The sequence below is a fragment of the Athene cunicularia genome (assembly GCF_003259725.1).
Source record: "Athene cunicularia isolate RWA chromosome 2 unlocalized genomic scaffold, athCun1 chr2_part1, whole genome shotgun sequence".
Lineage (NCBI taxonomy): Eukaryota > Metazoa > Chordata > Aves > Strigiformes > Strigidae > Athene > Athene cunicularia.
Genome location: NW_020799095.1, coordinates 3,813,019 through 3,838,004, shown reverse-complemented (window position 1 = coordinate 3,838,004; position 24,986 = coordinate 3,813,019). Strand labels below are relative to the sequence as shown.

The 24,986-nt window shown below is 40.1% G+C and overlaps 1 protein-coding gene across 1 annotated transcript in view; it reads right to left on the bottom strand.

The window, feature by feature from the left end:
- Positions 1–12,866: 12,866 nt before the first annotated feature.
- The window catches only part of GLB1 (galactosidase beta 1), a 37,801-nt gene continuing 25,681 nt past the window's right edge, over positions 12,867–24,986 (bottom strand). The window contains exons 13-16 of the mRNA XM_026842800.1: positions 24,011–24,124; positions 22,024–22,155; positions 16,797–17,036; positions 12,867–13,258 (exon numbers count right to left, since the gene is read on the bottom strand). Of these exons, the coding sequence (XP_026698601.1) occupies positions 12,998–13,258; positions 16,797–17,036; positions 22,024–22,155; positions 24,011–24,124 (747 nt within the window). The 3' untranslated portion in view covers positions 12,867–12,997. The remainder of the gene's footprint in view (positions 13,259–16,796; positions 17,037–22,023; positions 22,156–24,010; positions 24,125–24,986) is intronic.

Below are 24,986 nucleotides of genomic sequence, written 5' to 3'. Positions count from 1 at the left end.
GCTCCTTCATGGAGCACTGGTATGACTGACCAATGCTGCTGTTCTTTCCCTTGGCAGAGCATATTCCTCCACAGGTCCTTCACATGCTTGCCTCAAAAGAAGAGTGCTCACAGGCCACACTTAGGCTTTTATCTTAATTTATTTTTGACCCTCCTTTTGAACTCACAGAAATGGTAGCACGCATATCATTGGCTGTACTGGAGAAGAGTAATTAATGTCTTCTGCATCACTGGTCACTTGACATTTTTAATAAATTGCTGTCTTACAGCTAGGGGATCTGAGGCACAGAGCAAGAGCTCAGACATTACGAGCACAATGCACATTTTGGACAGAATCTCAGGGCCTTCCCAGCTCTCTTTAGAGAAGATTCACATTTCAGCCTGGGGGAACTCCAGGTAAGAGCTGCCCATACTGTGCCCTTTCTGGTAGCCAAATGTGAGATGGCCCAGCCAATCAGATTCAGGTTCCCATCTGAATCCCAGTTCTGTGAAGAGGACCACAGGTTAATGTGAAGGGTATCTGCAGGTAAGTGGACAAAGATGACCAGCTAAAGCCATCATCCAATAAAAGATATTATTTGCTGGCACAGAGGGTGATGTATGTTCTAAAACACCAGAAAGCAAGGATTCCTGTTTGCAGGTGACCGAAAGAAAAAAAAAAGAATTAATCCCTGTGTAAATGTAGCTCAAATACATGACCGATCAATGCATCATATAGCTTTGGGTTTTGTGGGTTGTTTTTGTTTTTTTTGTTTTTTTTTTTTTTAATTATTTCAAGTCATCTTGGAAGGGTTGACTTTTCTTTGGGTTTTAGTTTCTTGTTGCAAAAGTGTAACAGCATGCATTCAGTACTATGTACCTCAGTAAGTGCACACTGAAAACTTTTTTTGATTTCAGCTGCTGCAAAATAAAAGCTACTAAGGCACTAAGATTGTTTAAACTCCAAAAATATGTTTATTTTTTTGCTTTTGCTTTTAACAACTATAGCAAGTCACCAAGAAACTCATCTGCAAGAACCAGATCTGTTATGAAACCCTCATAAAAGGTACTCTCAGTGCTGTTAGCAGCCTGTAAGAAAACAAAGACTGAATGAAGATTGGCATTACCAGATCCACTCTTCTGCTCAAAAGAGACCAGTGGCATTTCATCAGCATTTCCTGAGAAGCCCCAAGCAGCCAAGTTCAGGAAAAGACTTTCGTACCTTGGACAGTGTCTGGAACGACAAGTGGACATTCCTGCATGAAAAGTGTATTTGTCTCTTCTGCACAGGGACTTGGCACTCCTTAAAATATCTCCACAGAAGTACTGTAGTTTGAGCAGGTAGACTGAAGAGATGGTCCATCCCTGACTTTTAATCTGTCGCCATCAACACACACAGAGAGCAGTACCTGCTAGTAGTAACACAAAGTTATCTTAATCAAAGTGAAAAAAGACCACAATGGATCTCTCTACTTGCTCATAACTGGTAAACTGAAATCTGACCACAAGTAAGACCATGACCGCCAGACAGAGTGACTTACCTTTTCCACTACAAAAGTAGGTGCAAAAGGTATAAAAAAACACATAGAGAACAAAGAGAAGGATTTTTTTTCCTCTGTTGCCTATGCCCATGTTGCTCATTCACAAGAAAATATATGAAAAGAAAATATGTCTGGATGATTGCAAGGAACAATGATGTTGTCTGCAGGCTGTGCAAACAGTGCTGAAAAGCTGCAGAGCATGGGTCTGCTCTTCCTAACACAAATCTTGTTTATGCTTTCTAGAAGAGCGAAACCCATAGCACGAGGTGTCACACAAAAACCTGCAATGCTACAGAGGAGCTGAATAGTTTACAAAAGAAAGAAAAAGGAAGTTTGGATTCAGACTGTTTTCTCCTTGGTTCTGCTTCACCAACCCATCCTTGCATGATGCAGATCATTACTCACTTCCTTTCCTCAGAAATATTAAGGAACACCCAAAATCTCCCATGGGGAGGCTGGCTCCCATCTGCTTCTGCTCTGGCTTTTTGCACAAATATGTATGCTGTAACCTCCTCTCCCACAGTCACATGGAGTAAATCCATTAATTTCCTCACCAGTTGAAGCTCACGTTCTCTGCACACAGCATTCACACAAGTAGGATGCCTGTCTTGTGATTACACACTACACTGGCAAAACATTTTTCATTTGAAAAGGCAGTTTCATGAAAGTCTGAACACTGGAAAGAACAGATTTTTGGCAGCAGTTGCACTGACTAATGATCAACACCTTTTAATCCAACACTAGTTTGCATTTTGTTTCAGCTTCAGATTAAAACTATTTTAGAGTAAACACAGCCTATTTTTCAACATTATTGAAATAAAACATTCCATTATTTCAACTCTGAATTCTTATTGAAATTTGATTCTGATAGGGAAATACTGGAAAATTCATCATGTAACCAAAAATTATAGAAAACTCATGGATTTGTCTTACATAACACACTATTTTTTGTTAACAACCTTAATACAATAGATCCACCACACTGCTCAATCAGTAGCTTATTCCACATACCCACAGGAAATGTGCCAGAATTTAGAAAAAAGCTAGCATTAGAAGCAAAATTTCAGTAAAGTGATGAATGTTACTGTAGAAGACTACCAGACAGAAAAGGAAATTTTTTTGTGTTTTGTTTTTTTTAAATCTGACTGTTCATGAAATTTGCTTAGCAAATGAACTTTTGTTGCTTCTCTAGTGTAAAAAAACCCAGCGTTTTATGGACTCTATCAAAGTGGGACTATGTGAATAAAATGTAAACAATCAAACATCAAATAAGAGTTGACCTTTCATAAATGCTAAAGTGATTATTATTATAACAATTTGTGTCAGAGACTGATAAAGCAAGGTCAGCACTAGATACACAAGATTCTGCAGAATTTTTCTTTGCATGATTTTTTTTTTTTAATTCCAAGAATGCATTTGTACAGACGCAGGGCAAGTACTAATTGTGTCATAAGAAGAAAAAATAGCTTATCTTTTCTGTAAGGTAATTCATAATAAAGACCTCAGTCATTATATGATGTGACTGAATGCAGCCTGGATTTTCAGGTCACGCATTCAACTCATGAACCATCATGCCAACATAAACCACTGAGTATGTCTAGGCTTCCAGGTTCCTAGAAAAATGTAAAAGCTCTACAAAGTGCCAACTATTTGTACAGAAATAGCTGTGGAAAAGCTGATACTGCCTAACAACAGAGCAAATAGTACCTAGTTCATTTTAGTGGTATCTCCTAAAAAAAAAAAAAAATCTGCCATGTTTTCTAGACCTGAGGCCACAAAATCCCACAAAGTTACTGTTTTGGCAAAAGCAAAATAAAACACGTTTAAACCAAACAAAATCTGTGAGCAAAAGCCACATCTTTGAGGTTGGTGAATGGCACAAGATAGGTGAGCGTACACCACCGAGTGCAGCAGCTGAGGACCTGGTACTTGAGACCTTGTACACACTCATCAGCTAGAGGTGCCCTTTGAACAAAAAGGCATTTCTCCTTTGTGACAGCAAATGCAGCATCCCATGCAGACAGACTGCAGTGCACGGGGCAGAACACAACTGGCTCCAGTCATGTTTGTGCAGACAATGGTCCTGTTCAGAAAACCCCCCATGTTTTAGTACCTGCAGCTTACTAGATGGCTTCCACTGTCTGCACTGACTTCCTTATCATATTGGGCTGCAGATTTAAACAAGGCAGAAGTTGCCCAACCATGTCCAGCACTACCTATTAACCAGAGTTGACAGGCCCAAAAAAGACTTCCCCCCCAAAAAACATCTTGCATCTGCTACACAGAAATCAAGACTCTGCCCTCCTCTGTAAAACAAAGCATTTTGCAGATGAAAAGTACTACAACGAAACCAAGTATTTATTATAGACACAAAAATCTGGGTATTCATTTCTAGATTTCTTGTCTTATCTCAAGACATCAAGAACTATGCACACTCTTTCACTCATAGCCCATAGAGTTTCAACTTCTTCCACAGAAGATGCAAACAACTTCATAATGCATTATTCTAAAAAAAGCCTTTGGTTTTGAGCAATTTCTTCCCAACATTTCTCATTCAATGGGTGACTTTTGTCCTGAATCATTAAGGTTTGCAGACAAAACCCCTACCCCTTGTAGTCTTGCTTGTGCAATTTACTACACATTTTGACATTTGTAATCAAGCAGGGGGTTTCACCAATTTGCATGAACTTACTAAAACAGGTAGCAGGAAAAAACTAAGTACTTCATAAGAACAGCAACATTCTTTCCAGGTCAAACTATCAAATCTTCACAGCAAAAGGCATAAAGCCTGACAATAAGTTAGGAATGCTCCAAAATCAAACTACACGATGGAGCACAGACCAAAGATGCTGAAAGAACTGTACACCAATCTCAATTGCTGTACACCAGTTTGCATCACAGAGTGTGAACTTTAGATTTCAGGGGGGTTATTTTGCAAAACAAGTCATGGCAAGAGAGCAGCTGAATCAGCAGTCATAGCTCAGTCTCTTCTACTGAAAAGAGTTTAAAAGCACTGAAATTCCAGCTCAACTTAGTAAGAAAACAGAAGACTTCACCTGAAAGTTTCAGGTGCTGAAACTCAGAAAGATGATCAGATATGCTCACCTTCAAGAGAGTATACAGGGCTAGGCAGACCTTAGTCAAACACAGTACCATTATTCTTATATGCAAAAATACATGTCTGTTAAATGAGAAAAGGAAAACAAGGACCACAAGTAATATGAGCTGATCTCCCGTGTATTTTTGAAACCCTCAGCCTCAAAGAAAGCACCCTTGTGTGTTGCGCCAATGGGACAGACCCTTGACAAACTCATTACACAGAGAGAGAAGAAACTGTGGGAATCCCTAAATGTTCTTTCACCCACCTTGCAGGACAAGTACAACAGCATGTTTGTATTTCCGAAGAAGGTACTTGCTCACCAGAAACCACAGTGTAACTGAACCAGGCATCATCTAGCCTTACTATTCTGTGAACAACTGAAAACATGTGATGCATATCAAGGACTGTCAGAAAAAGTATGGTTTCTAACTTGAACTGCAAGGATAAATTGTAAGACAAGATAGTGATAAGCAACTGGGGAGCAAGTACCAGCAAAGCTCTGCGTATTTACAACCTTGCAGTTATATTGATTTTTTGTTAGTATTTGGATGTATTTTCCCCAACCTGCACACATCCAGCCAGGGGAGCTGAATCTTCACCTCAGTTCACCCCCCTTCTATCATGTAAGATTTTCCCCTTGTAACTATGAAAAACCTGAAAACTACAGATCTCAGCATCATTCACTGTTGCCAGTTCAGTGAGATGGAAGGCCACAGCCTGGCTGGTGGTGGCTGGAGGCACCAAAAGGGAAATTATTTTCTTCCACCACTCCACTGCCAACATGCTTAGGCTTGAAAAAAGATAAAATAAATTAAAAAAATACCCAACAAGCAACCCACTATTTACCCGACACATTATTATGCTTCTCCCTCTGTCTTCATTAGGCTTCTCACCCAGATCATGTTTTGTAACAGTAAATATCCTTGTTCACTTGTATCTCCATAGTGCTTAAACATCCCCTGTTTCAGCACTTTGTACCGTACCTACAGGAACAGAAGAAACAAACTTCATGCAAGTCAAGTATGCTACTACTGTAATCTCATTTCAGTATCTTCACACAGTCTGTTTTTTTCAGAATTGAAAAAAAAAAAAAGCCCTTGGGCAATTTCAGCATAGCTACTTCTACTCTTGCATCTGAATTACTGGCACCTTTTGTCCAAGTTCTCTATTTCCTAGGATGGGTGAACAAGCTTAATTTTGGGGTGGTGGGCACATGTAGTGTGTCCCCTTTTTTCCAATAGTGGACATTAAGAGGAGTTCAAAATTTATCTAATACTAAAACATCAACTTTCTTAGTGTCAGGCAGTTAAAATTAGAAAGGATCCGTAGAAGCTCTAGATTTTCTTCAACATCTCTTATGCCTTTGAGTCAAACCAAACAACCCTGAGAAGTTAGACTCGAAAAAGTAAATGAAGACCTGCTATAGCAGATTCCAACCAGCAGCAATTTTCTTCTATTTCAACACAAGCTAGGTGGACTCAGTGCTCTAAATAAACTCACATCTGCAAGTGTCTATGTTTGGCTGTAGTAAAAAACCCTCACATTGTTTTAACTTCAGCTTTTGAAGTCTGCTCTGGATCAAAGGACCAAAAGAGCAACATAGGAATGCACAGTAGCAGAAGTCACAGCTTTGACACAATTTTGCAGGAAATCATGCTAACCCCTCATGAGTTCAGTATTAGGTTCTCAGGTTCTTCAGTGCACCGGATCTAGCTATTCATGAATAATACAAACCACATCCTAAAACTGAGGGGGGAAAATGTCAGAAAGCTTGAGATAAAGTATGTAGAGTGTGTGAAGGATCCAGATCCATCTCTCAGAGCCTCAAGTCTTCTGGGAAGCCTTCCTGGTACAGTGAGGTGTTTAAACATCCAGAAATAAAATCTAACCTGGAGGAGGCAAGAAAGGAGTGCCAATTTTCCTTGTGTGCAGCTTCTTTCTTATCCCACATGTGCCTGCTGTGAAAACAGCAACTAACATTTTCAATAAACAGGAGAAAGGTTATAGTCTAAAGCTCAGCAACAGACAGGGCATGAGGAAGGTTAAGAGTAAGCTATCTATTTCTTTTCCTCCTTCTCCTCAACAATTCTACCTATGCTTCAGAAGGCCCCTTCACCCATAGCACGGGAACACATCCAGATTCTGCAGCCACCATACACAGCCATTCACCTCCCAAGGCAAGTGGTTTGGGGAGTGCTATTTCAGAAGCCCACAACCAGGAGTGACTTCCGGCTAAATTTAGACTAAAGATCCATAAAAAGTGTGCAGCTGACCAAAATTTGTGGGGCTTGCAAAAAGGAACCTCTAAATGGGGTTTGAAAGAAAGGAGAAAGGCATAAGCGAGCTGGAAGCAAAAGCATCTTCATCCCGCTTACAAACTAATGACTGATAGGTGGACGGGGTGGAGATTGACTCCACTTCAGACAACCAGAGACAGAGAAAGGAAATTTTTTGAGTTTCTCAACACATAAGACTTCCCTAGTATGAGAGGAAGAAGCAGCAAGACTTAAGGAAGAATGAAACAGGAACAGAGAATAATAATTTCTTAGCTGTAGCATCAGAGGGCTAACCCTCAATTGTTAGGCATTTCCCCACACTGTGCTCAGATTTGTATTCTGACCCACAACCAGAGGTAACACCAAAAAGTCTCAATTAGTATTAGTAGAAAAGCATGAGCCCAACAGAAGCACGAAGTTCAAAGAAAATAGTGCATACACTTACAATGAATAAGGAAACTTAACAGAAAAATCCTTTCAAACCGTAGATACTGGATTTGCACTGATGTTCAGCAGATCCACTGTACTTAACAAAGGCCCCTTCTATTGGAGTTTCAAATTCAACTTCCAGTTCCATTAGGGAGTCTTTTTTTTTTTTTCCCCTCCATGTCTACCAAAAAATTTAAAAAAGGCTAAATTATGGTCAAGCAGTTGCAACTATATCACTAAAGTGCAAGATAGCAATCTTATCATGATGCTTGCATGGAGTCTGCTGTGAATGTGCGCTGGGGAGTTTCATGAGCAAGACTGTGCTTCCCATTACATCACTACAGAATTAAAAGTGGGACCTTCCTCAGACCCTGGAGTCCTATATATACTTGGCTCCTGAAGGACAGGTCTAGGTGCTAAAGCCTAAACCAGGAATTTTTAAATACACTGCCAATTCCTTGGCCACAAAGCCCGGATATCCTACTGAAAGGCTTACTGATTGCATTACCAAGGGCCTCAAACAAACACTGGTTCTCTGAAACCTACTGTAGTTAACATACACTTTCAAGACTTCCCCAAAGCTGGGGACTCTGGTTCACTACTCACATCTTTGATAACATAGCAAGCAACAGAAAATATCCTGTGAAAAGGGATTTTTAAACATACACACTTTATTCAGCAAAAGCATGACAAAGATCCCTGTGGCATCTTTTTCCAACATTTTCCTATTCAGCCCTTCGCATAAAGTCCCAAGATCATCTCTTCCTGCCTGGTTTTGCCTTCTCATTGAAGGAGAACCATTAAAGCAGACCCCATTCTTCTGTAGCTTACAGTTCCTTTTGTCACATGATCTTCCAGCCAGGGCCTTGAGTTTGGCTGCACTTTAAAATCCTGGCCTGCAAGACAGCTTTCTTGCAACTCAGGAATTTCTTTCAAAAAAAACCCCAACTGCTGCAGCACCTGGACCAGGCCATTCAGGACCTGCTCACCCTTTCAAATCCTTGCCGAGTCTTCTCTATGTTGCTCTGCACCTCTTAAAATGTCTGTAAATCCAGTCCATCAGTGAGGTAAGACGATAACAGAGAGGGCACAAAACAGTCTCAGAGCACAAGGATATACTTTGCATCAGCTGTGGACAAAGTGATAATTGGCTTACATACAGCAGTATGTTAGCAGTTCAGTTTAACTTTGGTTAGTGGTTGACAACTTTCCTAACAGTAAATTCTAGAATAGCTTGCCTAGGGAAGCCTGGAGTCCTCATCACAAGAAATTTTGAAGAACAGGTGAAACGGACTGGGAATACTTTAGATACAGATGACATTGGCTTAGGGTAGAGAGGCACAGGGCTAGGACCATCTCACGACCCTTTATCTTGTATTATCTGTTAAAATGGTGCCTGCCATCTGGAAAGATACACAAAAGAACAGATTAAAGAGAAAATGTGGGGACTACACATCAAATAGCAGTTCCTTTGGGAAGTTATGTTAGAGCATTTGCAAGCAAAAATGGGAAGAAGATGCATGACTGCAAGGGTAAGTAACAGAAAAACATTCTCAAGTAGTTTCCTGCTGATACAGAGACAATGACCAGTAAATAACCAAGCTTCTGTCAGAGGCTCAGGTTAGTATCTGTAAGCACTGCAAGCTCTTTGCTCAAATATGGATGGATTTCCAGAAACAGCCTCCTAGGAAAAGTGTCATAATATTAATTTTACACAGAGATGCTGTTGTCCCCAGTGATTTCAATATATCCAAAACAAGAATACAAGAGGACTGCAGTAGCCTAGTCAACCATCTAATTATATCAAAGTGACTAAGTCCACTCAAAGAGAGTAGATTCCTTCCCCTCACAGTCCAAACTTAGGGTGTTGTTAACAGCTCATCTTCTCAGCCTGGACAATGCAGTACCACCTCCTTCAGAGCACACAGTTAAAAACTGGATTCTTCTTCTGTAATTGCCATTTCTGAACACCTGACATGTATTTGTCATGTGAATAGTGTTTGCTGTCCCGTCAGGAGGTTTATTTCTAGACTTAGACTCCTGTAAACATTCAAACTGTGCAAATACATGAGTGTTTCATCAAAAAACTGCAGAAGAAAACCACAAGGACTGTGAAGCCCCCAAAGAGATGGGAGAGCCTGGAGACAGGGGAACTTTAAAGGGCATGGAGTCTAAAGGGATATAGACAAGGTCAAGTCTCAACCCTGTGATTTGGTATTATGAAATTTTGATCAAGACTTAAGGAAGATAGTTACATTGTGACTATAAGGGAAAAAGGGTAGTCCCATGCATAGGTTAACAAAGAGAATTCAACCATAAAGTGTGCATTGTTTACCAGCTCATGTTCACCTATTTGCTCGTTCATCCCAAGTAATTCCATTTAAAGGCCTTTATACCTGCATAGGCAGGATTACAGTCTAAGCTTACAAACCCCACTCCAGGGCTGAAAAAAAAAATAATCTGTGCTAAATTGACCACTACAGCACACTTCACAGGCAGATTTCAAACAGTACTCCCCTACAGAATTGCAAAGATCACACTTACCTTCCAGATGGGACCATGTAAAATCTCCACTTCTTACAGACTGATTTTGATTAAATATCAGGATTGCACTGGCCTGCCAAAATCAGAATACTGTGCCCACTATTCAGCTGCTGTGTCAGCAAAGTGCTTGCAAATTCCTAAGGACAGACAGCAGGATCTGAGGAGCCACAATTTTAACATTAGGAACATTCCTTCTTGCCATGACTTGAGAAGGCAGCAAGCTCCACATGACAACCACCCCACTGAGCTTCAGCATCTGGAACAGATCACACAGCCACACCACAGATATTTGACAGGGCTCTGGCAGTGTTTTCACACCATGCCCTTCAAAAACAAATTGAAACTAGACCCACCAGTGCCTTCACCACTGGATCAAGGTGAGCCAGCTATCTCCCCACAGTCCCTCTTCTCCTGTGCATTTGCCCTCTGTCAGAAGGTTTCACTCTGATTTCATTTCCACCCCCGGACACAGCTACAGAACTACATTTGAGGATAGGTTAAAATAACTAACCTGCTCAAGACTACAAAGGAGTAAATGCCAAGATGTCCCATTTTGTATCACATGCTCAGACCCAGGAGAACTGCATGCCAAGGCTAGGAAACCTAGGGCAAGTCCCTGCCATGTGGTAGCAGCAGCGATGTGGGCACAGTGACCTGGTGTGTGGTATGGGCAGGGCAGAACACCCTGCCACAGCACCTACAGGTGCATCCTTGGGTAAAGCAGCAGCAAGTGGCAACAGATTCTTCTTGGTAGTGCTGTACTCTAAAGGCCCCTTGTCACAGAGACCTCCCTTCTGCATACTCAAATCCATACCGCACCACTTGGCCACCTCTAGCAGTGTTTTCACATAGGCAAACCAGGAATAGGAATCAGGGGCCCAACTTTCAGTCCTTACTGTAGGCAAGAGATCACCTAATTGAAAGCAGTAAATAGACAGGTGTGTGTTAGCTAGAGCACTACTTGAAAATCTTTAAGCCCGTTCTTCCGATGTTGTTCTTGTTATTCTTTTATCTAACCAGATACACATTTGTAATCCTTGATGCAAAGCCTTTCTGCTTGTAATATTACACAGTTGTGACAAAAAGTGAAGTCTCATGGATTACACTATATTTTCACAAGTAAAATGTAAAAGGAGGTGAAGTTACAGTGAGAGCCAGGGGTTCCACTCCCCTCACAGCACTAACTGCCAGAAAAATAAAAATACTCCTGGCTGTTTAAAGAACTGAACTGTTGTAGGAATAATACATAAATAGTACTGTCCTTCTGCACACTTCAAGCCACAAATCCCACAAATGGTATGAAACTAATCCTGTTCCATTCCTTCTTTTCAAGGCCTGTCTGAGGTAATGAATACTTCAATAAACTTCAAAGATCATTAGTTTACTGGAACAAATAAACTTCTTGCAGAGCATTTTCTGGGGTCTGCATAGGGACGATGACAAGAAAAATAAATTCTGGAGTCAGAGCAGACCATTTTGTTCCAAGAATGAAGCGTGTCTGGTACTGAACACACAGCCTCCAGCCATTAGACTTTGCACTCGAGGTGAGAATTTAAGACTTGAACCTCTCTGGCTCAGATGAACTGCACTTGTCTGGTTTGAAAGCCCATCAGACACATGTCAAACACACAGCAGAGATGTAGGTTCTCCTTTTCACACCCTCCTCTGGTGTGGCTGATATCAGCCCTCGTCAGCTGAGAAGAGTGTCAGATTTTTACACTGACCATCTCAGAAAAGGGTGGCACCTCCAGGGTCCATACAGCCCATGACAGCTACTTTGCACACATCTTCATAACATTGTAAACAAATGAGACACCAACAAGAATAACTCCATATCCATAAAGACTTTACAGCCTCATTTCTCCCTTAATACTGTAACTGCTCATAACTCTTCCTCCTCCCCTTTTTCCTTCTCAAACACATACAGGAAAGATTTAATCTTTAAAGAACCATTTTAATAGTGTCAGACAAAAATCAAAGGAAGAAACCACAGATTATGAAAATACTTGATTCTGTCATCTTAATCTTTTGTTGTTTAAATCTCACCAAGATGTTTGCATGACTGACATGAAAACCATAAGAATCAAAAGAAGATTCTGTTTGCTGTTGAAAGTCAGCTTTACTGACAGAGATTGTGCATCTTTGCAAGTATCAGGCATTTAGAAAGATAATCAGTTTACTGGAACAAAACAGAAGATGATGTGAATTAATGACTAAAAAAGAATTAAAATTCTTTGAATTAAAGTCTTCCACTTCCAAGATCTATGAAACCAGGTACTCTAGGTCCTTTAAAAAATAAAACCACACAAAACCAAAAAGGATCCATTAAAGGAAAAATGGCTCGTTTTAAGACTACATTCTGCAGGCAGGTTAATCAGAGGCTATGGCCCAACCAAAACAGCCTAAATTTTACCTTTGTCCTTGTACTTATCAATTTACTTAAAGTCTTCAGAGATAGCAGAAGGGAAGCAGTAAATTCACTTTCCAAGATGGGACAGATGCAGACTACAAGGTCCCTCTCCACGTTACTGCTGTTTGGACCAGCTTGCATTTGAGTGCTCTCTTCCACAGCTCTTCTCACTGCTCCCGTAAGAAATCAATGGAAAATTTTCTAAGGTCACTTGCACAGAGATGAAAAAAAAATTAGGTCCACTCGACATTGGCAGTGAGTCCATTCAGACTAAAATGACATTGACACTAACCAGATGATACAGTCAGATGAGTCTATTGGCAGCTCTGACCTACCAGTTCACATGAGTAAAATGAGCAAGCTAGCAAGACTGTGCAACTCTTGCAGGCTCCACTCCAGTTGCAAAACACGGTAAAAAACTGAAACTGTAAGAGGGTTTCTGTAATGTAAGTAGCCTACAAGGACAACAATTTTACCAGACTGATACAAACATCATCTTCCAGTTGAGTTCAATTTCACAGTCTCCAAGGCAAATTCTAAAGGTACAGCTTTTTATTTTTTTAAGAGAATTTCAGTAGAGGTCTTAATAGGTCTTTGAAGAGTTTAAAAAGTTGCCGCAGCTAAACAACTTACTGATTAACCTTGAGTCTTAAAAAAAGTAAAGTATGGTTTGAGGGAAAGGGAAACAGTGCAGGGGAAATAAGGAAATACTCAAATCGTTATAGATGGTTCAGCCATGTGTCTCTAACAAAGAGTTGGGGGGCATAATTTTCATACTGTGTGGTTGCATTGATATTAGGCTTGTCTACAAACTCTATCTCACAGGTCTGGGTGCTGCAAGGAGAATGCTCCAGCTCCAACACTGTTATATTGTTTGGCACTGATGAAACAAGTACATTTCCTGGAACAAAAAGGGTCAACTGAGGACCACGGGCTGGCCAGTAGCGACCAAGATTAAAGCCATTGATCCAAATCTGCCCCTGTTAAGAGAGAAAGAAAAGAAATAATTAAATTTTATTAATTTGACAGTGATCAAATGACAAAATAGCTTTAAGCATAATGCTCTTAACACATTAACTGAATTTCCTCTATCTTTCAGTTTGATAGAACACAAGGATAGAAAATCTGTTCAAGAAAATGCTAATGACAGTCAAAAGAACCTAAATTTCCTGATGAGTTAAAGTCATCATTTAAAAAGAAAGCGGTCAAATACTGCAGTAATTCCAAATACGACAATGCTTAGAAAAACAGAATTGCAGGTTCCTGGCGCTGGATTTTGCACCAAGTTTAAGACCAAAACAAACCTGAACATTGTATTTGCTTGAAGCTGAATGTTAAAAGGAGAAAGAACTCACAAAAGAAAAAAAGCAGATCTTAATTCTGTTGCGGATCTCTGCACAACTGTAAGACTATACTATCTCGGTAGTCCCTTCCTGTTGCATGATTTCATGAAAAAGATACAGCTTGTCTAGACATACGAAATTCAGATGTCTATTATACTTATGATAGCTTAGCCAACAAAAGAACTTGTGAAATCACACTGCACGAGAGTATCGTATTTTGTTGTAGTTAACCTACAAGCATTAAAATCTTTGAGGGTCTGCTAGCATTAATTTAATGTCAATGCAATTGTGGTTAACTTGGCATACGAAATCTTTAAACTTTTTATCATGGAGGTGGCCAAACACCCTAGTTCAAAATGCAGTTCTAACATTATAAATACCTTAAGTTCAAAACATAAACGAAAATTGGGCAAGGGGAGAAGAAAAAAGTCAGAAGTTATTTATACACCACAAAATAGACAAACTGAAGTGACACAAATGTGGATTTTTCCAAAAGTCTATAAACTGGTGAGCTGCAGAATGTTTAGTAAAACTGCAAACAGGCTTCTACTAAGCTGAGCTGAATCTTTGTTCATTAAGCAAGACAGAAGGGAGGATATACAGCTGATTTGGACAAATAATCTCCTTTTACTCCTCCTAAGTGTCCTTTCACCATGTCAGACAAGAGTTCAGTGGACAAGAAAAGTGATGGGAATAGATAACTGCATCTGTGTTTTCCTTCTTGCTTTGACCTTTGGTAGTTGGAATATAGAGGAAAAAACAAACTGACTCATGGTACTGATGTACACTGATAAAAATAATAAAATAGTCTGAATCACTGGAAAGTAAGGAATTTTATTGCACTCAGTACTTTCTAAAATTTTCTGGGACAGTTGAAATTAGAGTAATACTTTAAAGAATTTAAGAAGCACAATTGTAATATAGCGAGTATTGCTGCTCAAGCTGGTTTGGGGGTATTTTTCTCATGTTTTCAAGTACTTACAGAAACAAATTTTATGAAACTCACAAAAGAAATGTTATAAGGACTTGGTACATTTGCAAATGCAGGAGAGTTATTTCAGCTCTGTATCCACTTCCGTGGTACAAGATCCTATCTTTCACAGCTCTGCCAAGGTGTTAATAAACTTTGAATTTTTTTTTTTTTTTTTTTTTCTTTTTAAATCAACTTTATCTTGCCTTGTGGCTTGTTTTGCTGTATTAAAAGGCAGGAAAAGAGCTATTTATTCAAGCTCACTATTTTGCTTCTGTAGCAGTTTTAGTAGAAAACATGGCATTAATGCAATCTCCCCACATGCAAGATGAATTAGTGAGTGTACCCACTCAAGAGTACCCTACCTACTATAGAGAGTAACTGTAACTCCGTGAAAAGTAGGAGTTTACTGTAGGAATCAACCACATTAGTGTTCTAATGCAGAAGATACAATCAGACAGGTCTCTGTTTCTGATCTTAGTCACTTGTTGTAACTCATTTTTCCAGTAAAGCTATGAAATGAATATCTCAATTCCAAACTGTCCTTATTAATGCTCCAGTTTCTAAAGACTGCACAGTCAGGAATTTGTATGCCCTAAACCAGCAACTATACACACTACCAATAAATATGCCCTAGACAAAATAAAGGAGAGGGGGATCTCTATCTTCAGTAACAAGACTTCCTCTGACAGTGTCAGCAAGTACAGCTCATGATTCCACAGAAATCATAAACAGTCCTAACTCCAAATCCACTTTTCTGCTGAAGAAAAAAGTCTGACAAATCTAACCATACAACCAGGTGCATGCATGCTGAAGGGCATCATGCTTCCTCAAGTGAGGGTGGAGGAGGTTTTATTAATGGTTAAGGGTTTAAAAACCACTGAAGGAAAGCAAGCTACAACATAGGTCGTGACTGTTAAAGCTGCACTCTTCCTTCCAGGCTGTCTAGAAAGCCATATACCTTATCTTAATACGGAAAGGCAGGACTCTCATGTTTTCATGTCATTTACTGTATTTTATATACAGAATTTACTGTAAAAGTCTCAGATTCCAGTTCCTGTGCAAAGAGCTACTTTTGGATTTTATTTGGTGATTGTGTAAGACGTGCACATATACAGGAACAGGGACTAAGTCAGGCTTCCTCATCCAAGCTCAGTGCCAGCAACACTAAGTTCTTACAATGAATCACAGTCTTCTGCATATTGGGAAGTGCTTTAACCACTACAATACTGTAGATAGATCACCAGCAACTCCTTCTCCTACTCTGTTTTAATAGTAGTAAATTAATTGTTTTGGAAAGGAATAATTTTGCTCCCTAACTCTATCACAGGCACTTCCCTGAAGCCTGGACTTAAATGCTGAGGCCTCCAAGAGGAGTAGCACGTCAGTGCACACATTCCTCTCTCTGGGCTTCCCACCAGCTAGTTGAGCTGGTCCTTACCCATTCTGCATGCTGGCTGTTTCAAACATGGCACGGTAAAAACACACTCTGCAGCTCTAGCTATGCTCCAGCCCTATGAGAAGTTCCCATTAAGGGAGATCTGCCCACAAGCTTCTCATGGCAGTGCTCTCTGATCCTTTCAGTCCAGTTACATGTAACCTCCAGGAGACAAGATGTAACATCTTCCATTCACTGAACCAGTATCTATGGGTACAGCACCAGCAGTCATGTCCAACACTCTATATGCTTTGTAACAGGATCCACAGTTCCCCACACAACATTGTAAATATGTTCTTAGTTACTTTTAATCCATTAATATAATCAGGAAAGTGTCCTGTGACATCTCACTTTTTTCCAGAATAAAAACCTGTTTTACCTCAAGACATACATTCACTGTCTCCCTCCAAAAAAGCTGTTTCTGCTCTACATATCAAGACAAAAAACCCACAAAGAAATGCAGCATTTATAAACAGCCTGACAGTTCATCTTTCTCACTGTTGAAAAACTAAGGGGTTTGGGTTTTTTGTAATGCTCCCCTCCCTAGACCAATACCATGTATCTTTTGAATATATGTTTCCCTTCTCTTAATGTTTTACTTCCAGATTTACTTTAAACAAGGAATTCATTTCCTAGATATTTGAATATATTTGAGACACCTCACCACTACAACCAACTTCTACATATCCAAGAGAAGTGTACTTTGACTGTGGAAGTTTCAGTAGCTTTCTGAGTGGACTTCAAGATTTTACAGCAAAAAGTTGTACCTTTGTCCAGCCAGGAAACTTGACATAAGTGTCTTGAGGTAAGTCTGGAATCCCTCCAGGAATTGAAAGTCTACCAGTGTAAAAAGTAGGTACTTCATAACTCTGTGGATTGCCAACAGAACTCTTTGGTCGATCAAGGTGGCCATTAATGTCATGGTTCGCTGCTCCATCTATGTCTAGTGGATAGATTTCCCATTCAACAAGTGTATCTTGATCAAGAGTTAAATTTGAAACTAGACCCTAGGAGGAAGAAAAAAAAAACAACAAAAACCCCCCAACATAATTAGCTTCATGTTATTGAAGTTATTTGGCTGGAACTATGAATCAATCAGGAATAAAAACTGAATCAAAGTACTTGCAACAGCTGCCAATCTGTGTATGAAAAAAAACAAGCATCTGGTCTTCAAGTTATAAGCTTTCATGAAGAATAAAGGGTTTCATTTATTCTCTTTGAAAGACCTGTTCCTCTTCAAAGTTTTGAGCTTTCACTGATGCCCATGATTTTTTCAAACTTTCTTCCTGTAACTGTGAAAATTTCTGTTTTGCTTTAATGTGAACATGATTCCAAAACCTGGGGCTTAACAAAAAGGGGAAAAAGCATGCAATATCGTAAGTCTGAGATACTATCAAGAGGTCTGGTAACACTGAGTCACTAACCCAAGACATTAACCTGAACAATAGCAGAAAAAGCAGTATTTGCTTCCTACAAATATTCTACAGCTAACATACAGTATCATAAAATTAAGGCACATGCTTTGTGACCCTGATTCAGTGAAATACTTCAAGTTTACAGTCAGCTTCAAGCCCAGAGAGTCCTGTTTCATTTCTATGGAACCATGCGTGCAGCACACCATGGTACTTGCACAACAAATGCAAAAACAAGGTCAGGTCATAATTTAAGAAGAACAAAAGGAATATTAAGTTACTCCTGCACACATCCTGATTGTGTTATAGTAATAGTTTCTAAAGCGATGTTTCAGTGCAATGCAAGGGGCTGATTTTAAACCAACGCTGCTACAGCCACATAATCACTTGAACAGACCCTGCATAGAAGCTGTTTTTCAGTGCAATTTAAGTTCTCTTGCAAACACCATATGTCAAACAGGAACAAGCAAAACCACATTTTTGATGGCCTCAGAAGGCTGATACTATATCATGTGCCCATTCTGATGTCTAATAAGCATTGCACTGACTTCACAAGCCTCATCATCTGTACAAGCACTAACTGGTTTTCTCTTCCTTTACCTAGATGTTCACTTTACAAAACAGGAACTTATTCTTCTTATATCAAAACAAAATATCTGCAGAGTTAAGTGGCAAAATTTTTCTATACAACCTAGACTTTACTCTGTACAGCAATGAACTGAAGTAATGCAACATAACTTTAGCCCAAACTTTCTAACCTGCCTCCCTAAGCCCATCTTTAGGCACTACAAACAGTGTGAGTTTTCAAGTGACATGAAATGCCTAAGCATTCTTACTTTGGTTTGCATAAGAATGCATATTCAACAGTCCAGATAAGGATATAAATCTTCCAAGTAAAACAAAGTTATAGGTGGCAGTGAGCACATGAAAAAGTATAGAAAAAACAGTAACCACACTCTTCCTTCCTTTGTGTCTTTCAACAACAAGACTTAGATCAGCAGGATGTTTTAAAACCAAAATCCTTTCAAGATTCCTTCCCAAAAGCTAGATGCTTAGTTCTATTTCAAACTCAAAAAAGTGATTAAAAGACCATTCAAACAAAACCCAGAAAAGCTATTGTATTCGCTTAAAAATGTGAGGTTTCATGAAGTAGTAATCTCTTCCCCTAAAGTTATTTCTGAAAGCACAAAATATTTAAAACACAAGGTATAATTATTCTCAGTCTTCAAAATCAACAGAAAGAACAGCATGCATGAGGGATTTTATGAGAAGAAGCAACGTACATATTCCAAAGCCACCCAAGAAAGGTTGCCTTATCTACATGGAAGGATCCTGCTTTTAGAAGATTATTCTCACAACATATGTCTATTAAACTTGCTTTCACTCTTAAATCTTTTAAAGATTGAAACCCTGATATAAGTGTGAATTTCAGCTCAACCACAACACTGAACACCTCCCTAATCCAATCTCTTAACTCACTATTCTGTTACCTTTATTTAGCACTAAGTACATAGGTTTCCTGATATCACCTGGTCTGTTATTAACTAAATAAACACCACATTTCTGCTGCTTCAACATGAAAGCAAAAGACATGAACTAGCTGCCCTCTCCTGCTACTCAGATAAAGGCAAGGTACCTTGAAAAGACAGTATGAACAGAGTTGGCACTATTGCTACCCACTGAATCTGTACACCACAAGCACAGAAAAGCCTCAGCTGCTGGTGCTTTTAAATTCAGATGTTTTCACATCCTAAAAGTTCCCGCATGTATTTAGTTTGTTCTAATTAGGATTTGAAGAACTGCATGCTTTCCAAAACGTAATGCAGGGGAAACTTCTTTTCGATATGGTGAAAGCCTGTAGTTTATCATCTTAGAAAATGCTGAGTATTATATTGTTTTGCCTTAACTAGAGTCTTAGCATACTTGGAGATACACCCAGAAATCCTCACCACAACACAGTTAAGAAAACTGGTCAGTTAAACTCCTTTAAACAAAGTCTCAGCTTCAGTTCTTCTATGCTGCTTAATCATAATCAATATACCCTCCTTCAACAATGCAAACAGGCCCATCCTACTTATGGCAGCAAAAACACAAGTTTGAGAATGGGAGTTTCTGCCTACTGGTGATCTTGCAAGTCTCTTCCCAGTCTACGACTTATGATTGAACTAGATTCTCTAACAGGCCAAAACTTGACCAGAGTTTGTGGTCTCATCAACAAGGCTAGTCAAGATGCATCCACACTTGAGTTTACTTTTTTCCCTACTTATAACCTTGAAAAAAATTCTACTTCCTCACACACGTGCCTCTGTTTGGTAACTAAATGGTACTGTTCCGGCACGTCTTTCCTGTGATGTTTATCTTTCTCTTGCTCTTTCATCCAAACTAATCAATAAACACTGTGGACAAATATCAATTCTGCTATGAGACACCTATCACAGACAGAATTTAGATTGAGAGGAAACAGGAGCTTCTAATACACCTGGCATTACCCTAGCACAAAAAGGCACCAGACAACTATTAATCTGGGCAGTCATTAAACATTTGACAAGCTTTCTGAAAGAACACCACCAAATCTATCTAGGCCAAGTAAAATATAGCAGTTAGTGGGCTGCAAATCTCTTCTTAATTGTAAACCTTTGTAATTACTTCATTATTACTTGTGCCTTTGTAATATAGAAAACTGAAAAAATAGCACGCTGTGAAACTGACACAGCACGAACACAACCCAAAACTGGCTTCTACAGCAGTTCTCTGGCAAATATCACAAACCACTGGGAATTCCATTAAATCTAAAACCAGGAAAATTTCCTTTTTTGCCCCTGTCCTTCCTAGTGTTATATTAGTGGCGCCTCCACTGTGTTGGGTTTACATGGCCATGTTTCAGTAGCAGGGGTCTTCAGGGGTGGCTTCTGTGAGAAGATGCAAGAAGCTGCCCCCATGTTGGACAAACCAGTTCCAGTCAGGTCCAAAACAGACCCACAGCTGGCCAAAGCTGAGCCCACCAGTGACGCTGGTACTGCCTCTGTGATAATGCATTTAAGAAAGGGTAAAAAAAAACCAAACTGTGTAGCAACTATGAGAGCAGAGTAAGAAAAATGTCAGAGCAAACAGCCCTGCAGACACCAAGGTCAGTGAAGGAGGGGGAGGAGGTGCTCCAGGCATCAGAGCAGAGGTTCTCCTGCAACCCATGGTGACACAGGTTGACCTCCCACAGCCCACAGAGGTCCATGGTGGGCAGATCTCCACCTGCAGTTTGTGGGTGACCCCATGCTAGAGCAAGTGGATGTGCCCTGAACAAACCTGTAGCCTGTGGAAAGCCTGTGCAGGAGCAGGCTCCTGGCAGGACCTGTGGACCCATGGAGGGAGGAGCCCACACTGGGGCAGGTTTGCTGGCAGGACTTGTGATCCCATGGGGGACCCATGCTGGAGCAGTCTGCTCCTGAAGGACTGCACCCCGTGGGAGGGAAGAAAGATGGAGCAGTTGGTGAAGAACTGCAGCCCGTGGGTGGGACCCCATGCTGGAGCAGGGGAAGAGTGCAAGGAGGAAGGAGCAGCTGAGATGAAATGTTATCAACTGACCACATCCCCATTCCCCATGCCCTTGTGCTGCTCAGGGGGAGGAGGTAGAAGAATCAGGAGTGAGGTTGAGCCTGGGAAGAAGGGAGGGCTGGGGGGGGGAAGGTGTTTTTAAAATTTGTTCTTAGTTCTCATTATCCTACTCTGTTTAACTGGCAATAAATTGATTTCCCCAAGTCGAGTCTGTTTTGATCATGACAGTAATTGCTGAGTGATCTCCCTGTCCTTATCTCAACCCATGAACCCTTCATTGCACTTCCTCCCCCTGACCTATGATAGAGTAGGAGTGATAAAGTAGCTTAGGGGGCATCTGGTGGCCAGCCAAGGTCAACCCACCACAGCCACTCATGCAGGGATGTGACAGTCACAAAGTATAGCATGAACCCAGAAACATTCAGAAGCTTTCTAATAATTATCTCTAACACCTGATCACTCCAAACCTGAACTGGCACTTTTGCATGGTAAAGTGCTCATGAAACAGCCTTTCCTAGCCACACTGAAAATACTGCAAGGGTATGCTGCTGACAAATGAAATGGGACGTGGAGAGAGATACAAGTGTGTGTGTGTGTGTATATATATATATATATACACACACATATACACACACACACACACACACACAAATACAACCCTGGGATTCACACGACTCGAAGTACAACCAAGATCTAGAATGATTTTCAACCCATTCTTGGAATTGATCCAAACAGCTCTGCACATTTTAAAATGTTAGCTGCAGATTAAGTCAACCTGAAAGTCTTGTGGGCGGCACTCTGACTAACACAAGTGAACAAACAAAAAGATTTAAAAGATATCTGTCAGCTTTTAATTCCACATTGATTTTGGTGACTGGAAAAACTCAAATGAAAACTAGTGACTAGATATATTTTGAGGTAAAATTACAGCTGTGTAAGCCTGATCTTTTTGCTGTAACACACTACCTTCTTTTTAACCTGTGGAAAAGAGGAAAAGCCACCACAATCCAGTAACTCAATTGATTTTACTTACCTTAAAATCATTATTGTATCTACCAAAGTTGACTCGGCCCATATTCTCTACCAAGATGTCCAGATTTGCTCCAGCCTTTCCAGTTATATTTATCATAAGTGATTTGTCCCTTTCAAGGACACCTTGAGGAACCTATATGAATTACACCAAAAGGAAGAAAATGACTATTGAAAACAAACAAAACCCTGTTCCTTGTCTCTTCAACTTGCATTAAAAAAAGAAAGAGGACAGAGGAAACAAACAAAAAAGTTAAAAAAATTTCCACACACACAAAAGCTGCTATGTCAATATTCACATTTCACTATATTAACTGGATGTGCTACTAGGCAGCATTTTTCTGACACCACCTCTTTCCTTAGCTGATTTCAACTAACTCATCTGTTAGAATACTTTTGGGTTTTGATGCCCCTGATTCACAAAAAGCAAGTTCTCAAATTTAGTCTTGTCACCGAAAAGATTCTGGCAGTATCAGTGATTAAAAGGGGCTTCATCTTCTAATTAGGCTTGCATCAATATTTAGTTTTATTTATTTTGTTTTATTTATTTCCATTCCCATAACACAAGACCTGGACATAAGGTGATGAGAGTCAGCACAGGTCAAAGATTAATTAAAAACTAGGCTATCAAAGTCCATGAATTGATATTAATTCTCATTAAGCAGGAACAAAACCCTGCTTAAGGGAAGACAGAGAGAAGTTCATACCCTGTACAATAAGCTGCTTTTTTTTTTTTTTTTAAACTTGCAGTCAGAAGCCAAAGCCAGATTCATTAGGTAAGACATGGGTTCAGGCTTCCAATTCCCCTCATCCTCAAAAGGAAAAAAAAAAACAAGGGAGAAAAAGAAAAAAAAAAATCTGTGGAAACACTGTAGAAAGCCACCAACCATATATATCATTAACATATTTAATGAACCGGCAAGTAAACCCTTCTTCTATGTTGTTTCTTTTTTTTTTACTTAAGTCATGACTCTGTATCAACATTCAAGTGTCTCAAAAATGGAAACAATTACATTTTCTTTAGACATAACAGACAGCTGTATTTTTATGGCTGGGCCACAACAACCCCCAGCAGCGCTACAGGCTTGGGGAGGAGTGGCTGCAGAGCTGCCAGTCAGAGAGGGACCTGGGGTGTTGATTGACAGCCGGCTGAACAGGAGCCAGCAGTGTGCCCAGGGGGCCAAGAAGGCCAATGGCATCCTGGCTTGTGTCAGCAATAGCGTGGCCAGCAGGGACAGGGAAGGGATCTGACCCCTGTACTCAGCACTGGTGAGGCCGCCCCTCGATTCCTGTGTTCAGTTTTGGGCCCCTCACTACAAAAAGGACATTGAATGACTCGAGCGTGTCCAGAGAAGGGCAACGGAGCTGGTGCAGGGTCTGGAGCACAGGTCGTACGGGAGCGGCTGAGGGAACTGGGGGTGTTTAGTCTGGAGAAGAGGAGGCTGAGGGGAGACCTCATCGCCCTCTACAACTACCTAAAAGGAAGCTGCAGAGAGCTGGGGATGAGCCTCTTTAGCCTAGTAGAAAGCGACAGCACAAGAGGTAATGGCCTCAAGTTGTGCCAGGGAAAGTTCAGACTAGATATTAGGAAGCATTTCTTTCCAGAAGGGGTTGTTGGGCGTTGGAATGGGCTGCCCAGGGAGGTGGTGGAGTCCCCATCCCTGGAGGTGTTCAAGAGTAAGGTCGATTTGGATCTTAAGGATATGCTGTAGGTGGGAACTGTGCTAGGAGAACGGTTGGACTAGATGATCTCCAGGGTCCTTTCCTAGATGATTCTGTGTGTGCAATCCTGTGTGTGTAATTCTGAAATACAAATATGAACCTTTAGTACGAATCAACTGTATGCTTCTTCACTTCCTTCATCTGAATAAATAAGATTATCTAATAAAATTTGCCAGGGAAAGGAGAAAAAAAAAAAAAAAAGATGGACTGTATCCATGACTTGTGAAGGTTGCTCATGGCAGAAATGAATACCAGCAAACACCATTTACCCCATCAACAGAGACGTAGGCACGATCACGGACTCCATTTAAAGGTGAAGACAGCTGTGTGGGCTCCGTACAGTTTTTTGGAAGCGTAGTTCTGTACAGTACAAACCCAAAATACTAAGAAAAGAAAGAAAAAACCCAGATTAATGAACCAAGCCATTCTGTAGCTTCAATTCAGGTCATAAATTAGAAATATCCCACGTTCCTGCCTATGTGTTTGGATTGAAACGTTAACTTTCATTTACTTCAGATAGCATCTATCACAGATACCAGCTTCAGATTAGTGTTCACTCTGACCTTTAAGTAATGGGTGTAAATTCCACAGAGCTTCCTTTTTAAAATGTTTCATCAGAACATTTATATAACTTTAAAAGATGAATGTCTTGGTTATGATGGTATTTCCTCAATAAAAACAAAGCAGTAAATGACCAACACTTATTTCCTCATTAAAATAAATGAAAAATAGCTGGAAATCCCTTCTGAATTGAGTTCATATAACAAACTTGAAAGTGCACTTGTCACCCAGTGCCCATAAATTGACATATTCATCAAGTCAGTATTATAATCTATTTTGAAAAACTATCTGGTTTACATGAGAAACATTTCGGAAAATTTTTCACTAAGTTCCCCATCAGGAAAGAAAAAATGAAAGTCATACTCATTAGATTTGTTCTCATCACAAAGTGAAACACAAATCAGAAACAAGTCAAAAAATGCATCGTCTCTTTCACTCAGTAGCCACAAAACCATTTATATTCTAGACTTGGATTAGAACATAACCCTGGCAGGAAGAAGTGAGAGTAAACCATTTCTATTCTGCTATAATTATTACATTTGCAATAAGGTGACCAGAAAAAGTGGGTGGGCAGCAAGGGAAGGAAAGAAATAAAATTAAAATATGCTAGGAAGCTCTGCTGTCTGCCCTCTTCTCTCAGGAGGCCATTAGAAATTACATCCAGCCAAAACATGTTACCTGCAA